Source organism: Rhagoletis pomonella, unplaced genomic scaffold (assembly GCF_013731165.1).
Source record: "Rhagoletis pomonella isolate Grant_MI unplaced genomic scaffold, Rhpom_1.0 Rhpom_scaffold_00001, whole genome shotgun sequence".
In the NCBI taxonomy this organism is placed as follows: domain Eukaryota; kingdom Metazoa; phylum Arthropoda; class Insecta; order Diptera; family Tephritidae; genus Rhagoletis; species Rhagoletis pomonella.
Window position 1 is genome coordinate 84,323,164 of NW_023458555.1, and position 6,273 is coordinate 84,329,436.

General features: G+C 46.1%; 2 protein-coding genes across 2 annotated transcripts; both read left to right on the forward strand.

Annotated features, from left to right (window-relative positions):
• The first annotated feature begins 387 nt into the window (after nucleotides 1–387).
• LOC118733684 lies at nucleotides 388–2,901 on the forward strand. Its single transcript, XM_036463198.1, has one exon. It carries the CDS (start codon nucleotides 388–390, stop codon nucleotides 2,899–2,901), a length of 2,514 nt encoding a protein of 837 aa, XP_036319091.1.
• A 50-nt stretch (nucleotides 2,902–2,951) lies between these two features.
• On the forward strand, nucleotides 2,952–4,964 carry LOC118733694. Its single transcript, XM_036463209.1, has one exon. It carries the CDS (start codon nucleotides 2,952–2,954, stop codon nucleotides 4,962–4,964), a length of 2,013 nt encoding a protein of 670 aa, XP_036319102.1.
• The last annotated feature ends 1,309 nt before the right edge of the window (nucleotides 4,965–6,273 follow it).

The following is a 6,273-nucleotide window of genomic DNA, read 5'->3' on the forward strand; positions in this document are numbered from 1 at the left end:
TAAGCTAGAAAACCATCCCAACCCAACAATCACAAATAAGCCTGCATACAACGTTCACCTTTGCTGACGGAAAAAACGATTTGCCGCGAAATATTTGTCATCACTGCCGTTTGTAAAGGGCAGCGTGTTAATTGATGACGTCACCACATAACCCCAAAACAACAAGTGGTGTTCAACAAGTCGTCCACCTACTCGAGAAGAAGTCCAAACTCCGTTCCAAGACGACATCGAAGCTGAATCCATACTACACCATCCAAGATAGCATAGACAGCATACAGGTGAGTGTGCCAGTGCACCATAGTTGTAGTAGTTGGTTGCTTAACTAACGACATTGCATTGCGTCAACACCTAGAGAGTAAGTAGGGTATCGGTTAGGGAATAGGCGCGATGACTCCTACCAAAGACAATCCGCCAGCTTCGCCACCGGCAGTTGACGATGGACTCTTGGCATTGCAGGCAGCTCATCATGACGGTCTCAAACAAATCAATAAGAACTTCAAAAAGGACTCTTGTGCCAGGAAAACTAAAGCCTACTGCCAAGTCCGGCTAGATAAGGTTGAGCTGCTGCATAAAGAATTCTTTGAAGGTCACAAAACCCTTGTTTGCTCTTCTCTGAGTCGCGATTCACCATATTTTAAAGATTCAGCGGCATCAAAATTTGAGGATCTCTACTTCGACTTGCGTGCTGCACTGTTAGATGCCTTGGAAGAGCAACAGCCTAAATCAACGCAAGGCGCTCCTCCGAACCCATCTGCGGGGCATATGCAAACGTCGTCGCTTGAACTACCGAAATTACCCCTGCCATTATTCACTGGAAAGTACACAGACTGGCCAACTTTCCACGATGCCTATATTCGCTTAATTCATAACAATTCGAGTTTGAGTATGATCCACAAGTTCCATTTTCTGAAAAGGGCGCTACCTGATGATAAAGACCTCGATGTGCAGCAAATGGATCTTACCGAAACTAACTATCCTACAGCCTGGGAGTTAATAGTAAAGCGGTACAATAACCCTCGACTTCTTTTCATGCACCACATGAACAAGCTGTTCAGCATATCTACGCTTACGAAAGAGCAGTCGGATGGGATTAAATCACTTCTAAACGCGGCCAGGGTGTGCATCAATGAGTTCCAGCGACTAAAAATTCCTATTTCCGACTGTGACCACTGGATTGCCTACTACGTATCAATGCAGCTCCCTAAAGAGACGCATCAGGCATGGGAACATCATTTAGGTAGTAACACTTCAATTCCAACCTTTACCGCACTTGAATCGTTTTTAAATGATCGCTTAGTTACAATTAACGTGATCGAAAACAGGCAGCGTCACATTGATGCGCCATCATCCTCAAAGCCTAACCCGTCAGCTCATTCGCCAGAGAAACGCAGCAGTTGGAAAGCGAATCAGTCAATCAGCAGAAGCTTTCATGTAACCGCCCAACCAAAAGGGGCAGGTTCGTGTTACCTATGTGGTGATACTCACATATTGCGCCGTTGCTCGACTTTCCTGACTAAGGACTGTTTCGAGCGCAAAGCTATTGTTGACCGCGCAAAATTATGTTTAAATTGCCTTAGCAACTCGCACAGAGCTGCTCAGTGTCCCAGCACAAAAAATTGCCTTCAGTGTGGACAAAGACACCACACCTTGTTGCACTTTCCGAAATCAGCTCCACAAACCGATGGAGCTTCAGCAGCACAACCACAGCTGAATCCCACAGCTCTGCCTTTCCGACGTGAAAGCACATTTAGTTCAACCACCACAGCCTCAAAGGCAGCAAATTCTGCTTTTGTAGCAACAACAACTACAGAAAAACCAGGGCGACAGGTTCTTCTAGCAACTGCAATGGTAATTATAGTGAATAACGTCACTGGTCAAACAGAAATTATACGCGCTCTCATTGACAATGGCTCCGAAGCAACGATAATCTCGGAACACGCCGCTCAAACCGTTGGCTTGACTCGCACTCGAACTTCAGCGGAAATCTCCGGGGTGACCGGCACCCCCTCAAAACATTGTAACTTTACTGTCAGTTTTAGCATTCGCTCATGTATCAATCCTGATTTTCACACTGAAATAGACGTAGCCTACGTTCTTAATTCGCTCGCTATCCATCTACCCAGTGAGAAAATTGTGGCGCAGCAATGGCCGCACATACTTGGCCTGCAACTCGCTGATCCCACTTATTTCCAATCCCGCCGTATAGACTTGCTCCTCGGAGCCGATATGATGGCCCGTATCATGTTACCCGAAACTCGCATCGGAAGGTTCGACGAACCAATCGTACAACGCACACAATTGGGGTGGATCTTGACCGGAAATGTAACGCCAGTTTCCAAACGCTCAACAAGCATTCGCTGTCACCACTCCACGCTTCAACTTGAATCTCTCGTTCAAAGGTTTTATGAACATGAACAAATACCTGAGGACCGAGCATTATCTCTCGAAGAAAACTGGTGTGAAAACCATTTTCTGCAAACACATTTGCGTCAACCCAATGGCAAGTATTTGGTAAGACTTCCATTAAAGCATTTGTTTGATGAAACTCAAACACTTGGCAAGTCTAAGCAAACATCACTAAATCGTTTTTATTGCCTAGAGCGCAAACTTCAACGCGACGAGAAAATGTGCAAGCTTTACAGCGAATGCATCCATGACTACTTCGTATTAAATCAAATTACGCCCGCTACAACAACGGAGAGCGATCACTGCACCTTCACTCCGGCGACTACTCCAACGGTGACATCGTGCGTTCTGCCGCATCATGCGGTGCTTAAAGAAGAGAGCTTAACGACTAAGTTACGCATTGTTTTCGATGCTTCGTGTAAGACGACGAATGGCAGATCTTTGAATGATGTTTTGTGCACTGGCCCGGCGCTGCAAATGACTTGTCGGCAGTAATCTTGAATTGGCGAAAACATAAATACGCGTTCACTGCTGATATACAGAAAATGTATAGATGCATCGATATGCACCCCGAAGACTCGCAATATCAGCGTATCATATGGCGAAATAGCGAAGGAAATATTCAAGAATACTGTCTCACTACAGTCACGTTTGGAACGGCCTCGGCTCCATACACCGCAATACGTGTACTCCATCAACTTGCCGAAGATGAAAAGGAGTCATACCCACTAGCAACAGAGGTTCTAAAACACGAATTTTATGTTGATGATGTGCTATCCGGCAGTGACTCCATCGAAGGCGCTATAGCTATTCCTGAGCAAGTTACTGCAACCCTGCGCTCTGCCGGGATGAACTTACGCAAATGGAGCAGCAACTCGATCGCTTTACTGGATGGAATTCCTCCGGAGCACATGTCAAGAAGCAACTGTTTAAACTTCAACAGCACCGAAACGGTCAAAACACTAGGCATGTGCTGGCAACCGAATCATGACATGTTCATTTTCAAGCTTAACTTTGAAATTGATTTCTCAGCAACAAAACGTGCTATGCTATCCACAATTTCTCGGCTGTTTGATCCACAGGGACTTATTGCACCTGTCATAATAAAGGCTAAAATTCTGCTGAAGTCTGTGTGGATGTACAAGGTTCAAAGCGAGCGTCAAGAGAGCATGGCTCTCGGGTGGGATGAAGATCTTCCAGAAGACATAAATCATCAGTGGCAACAGTTTCTAAGCACCTTATCTACCCTGCACAGCATTAGGATTCCCAGATGGCTACAATACGAGCCAATTTATATCAAGTCACTACAACTTCACGCCTTTTGTGATGGCTCAACCGCAGCTTATGCAGCCAGTGTTTATCTGCGTGTAGAATGTTCCGACCATAGAATTTATACTACCTTGCTTATAGCCAAGAGCCGAGTAACGCCAACGAAGGCTCTTACAGTACCGCGCATCGAGCTCAGCGGTGCCGTGCTGGCGACAGAATTGGCATCTTGGACCCAACGGTCGTTTAAGGCTAACGTTTTAGATTTGCCCATTTTTTATTGGACCGACGCTACAATTGTCTTGCATTGGATAGTCGGTGATCCCAACCGATGGCAAACGTGGGTATCGAATAGAGTAAGTAAAATCCTTCAAGCCTCTTCGCCTCATCAGTGGAGCCACGTCGATACGCTTCAAAATCCTGCCGACTGTGCAACTCGTGGATTAACTCCCGCGGTTTTATCGACATTCGCGCTATGGTGGGCTGGTCCTCCCTGGCTAAAGCAAGCTGTCACGGATTGGCCCAAATTTGACCACTCAGCAGTGGATGTGCAAGAGGAAGTAGCTGAAGTCAAGCGCAAACAACTTCAAGTGCACTTTGCTATCGCTGAAGATTCCGTAATTTTTCGGTACTCTTCTCTTCACAAAACGATACGTGTGTGCGCTTACATGTTTCGGTTCGCCTATAACGCTCGTACCCAAACTGCTACGCGTTTGACGGGACCTTTGTCAGTCGCAGAACTGAACGAAAGTTTAACTAAGATTGTGAAGCTTGTTCAACAGGAAGCGTTTTCGAAAGAGATAAGGTGCATTGAAGGAAAGGGGTCGCTGCCAAGCAATAGCAATCTAACGAGCTTAGCACCATTCCTGGATGATCAAGATGTTCTTCGCTTACGCGGTCGAATTCAACGAGCTATGTTACCATATACACAAAGGCATCCAATTATACTACCGAGTTGTCATCACTTCACTTGGTTGGTCATCAACAGCTCGCATATAACAACTTTGCATGGTGGCCCGCAACTAACTATATCTCACATTCGACAGCAATTTTGGATTATAAACGTCAGGCGCGCAGTTAAGCAACAATTGCGTAAATGTATCATCTGCTTTCGCAACAAACCAGTTGCAGCCTCACAGCTAATGGGAGATTTGCCCTTTCACCGCGTCAATCCACCGCAACGCCCCTTTCTAGCAACCGGTATTGATTATACTGGTGCTATCGAACTAAAATCATCACGGTACCGGGGGAACACCACATACAAGGGCTACGTTGCAATTTTCATTTGCTAAGCAACGAAAGCAGTTCACCTGGAGGCGGTTACCGGAATGTCATCCGAAGCCTTTATCCTCGCACTGCAAAGGTTCATCGGCCGGCGAGGACTGTGCAAAGATATGTACAGCGACTGCGGGACGAATTTTGTAGGGGCGGATAAGGTGTTGCAGGTGAGCCAGCGGAAATTTCTCGAAGACATCAAGAAAGATGTCGTTCCACATATCGCCAGCCACGGCATCCAATGGCATTTCAATCCCCCTCACTCCCCCAATTTTGGGGGTCTGTGGGAGGCTAATGTGAAATGCGTCAAGTACCACTTAAAGCGCGTTCTAAATGGTACACGCCTTACCTTTGAGGTGCTATCAACACTTCTTGTACGCATTGAGTCATGCCTAAACTCTCGGCCACTATGTCCGCTGACTTCAGACCCAGATGATTTGATGGTGCTCACCCCCGGGCATTTTCTCATCGGGAGCCCGCTTCTTTCACCGCCTGTTACTTCAGCGGTACCAAACGTTTCACTTAGTCAACACTTTATTCAAACACAACGAATGTTACAACACTTTTGGCAGAAATGGACTTCCGATTGGTTAGCTCATCTGCAAACGCGACCAAAATGGTGCAAAATGCAGCCAAACTTACAACTGAATGACTTAGTTATAGTCAAAGATGACCGACTACCACCAAATGAGTGGGTTATGGCTCGCGTTATTGAACTCCATCCCGGATCAGACAACCTGGTGCGCGTAGTCACCGTACGCACAAAAAATGGAACGTATAAGCGCTCAATCTCTAAGCTGTGTCCATTGCCGATACCCACTTATACTCAAAATTAGCATTCCAGATTTTAGCAACGAAATACTGCACTTGGCACACTCTCTCCTCTTGGCCAGCGTTAAGCCCAAACCAAATGGAGGACTATGCTGATCCCAGCATGGGGGGCGGCATGTTCGAACTCGATCGAACTATTGCCCTGGCCGTCGCCTTTCAATTCGCTGTTATTTTATCATGCAAACTGTCGCCACAATCTGGCATTCTCTGTGGCTGAGTTAGCCGTCGCCGCGTTCTGGCATCCATGTAAATCGAGGGCGAAGAGAGCGAAAAGAGACAGAAAACGGAGAAAATAAATGCATCAGCTAAGAAAGGTTGCCAACTAGCGGGCATCCTCTCCGCATGTATATATAAGTGTTTCACTAACCTTGTAAATATATATCTATATTATATTGTGTCAAGTACATACCTAACGGAAGAAATCTGAAGTTTTTTCTTCTAATAAAATCAAGCCTTCGCTTCAGTACTGTTTTTTCTTAACCCCAATACGATGCA

Coding starts and splice junctions, on each gene's coding strand:
- LOC118733684 (XM_036463198.1), top strand. CDS start 388: ATGACTCCTACCAAAGACAATCCGCCAGCTTCGCCACCGGCAGTTGAC.
- LOC118733694 (XM_036463209.1), top strand. CDS start 2,952: ATGTATAGATGCATCGATATGCACCCCGAAGACTCGCAATATCAGCGT.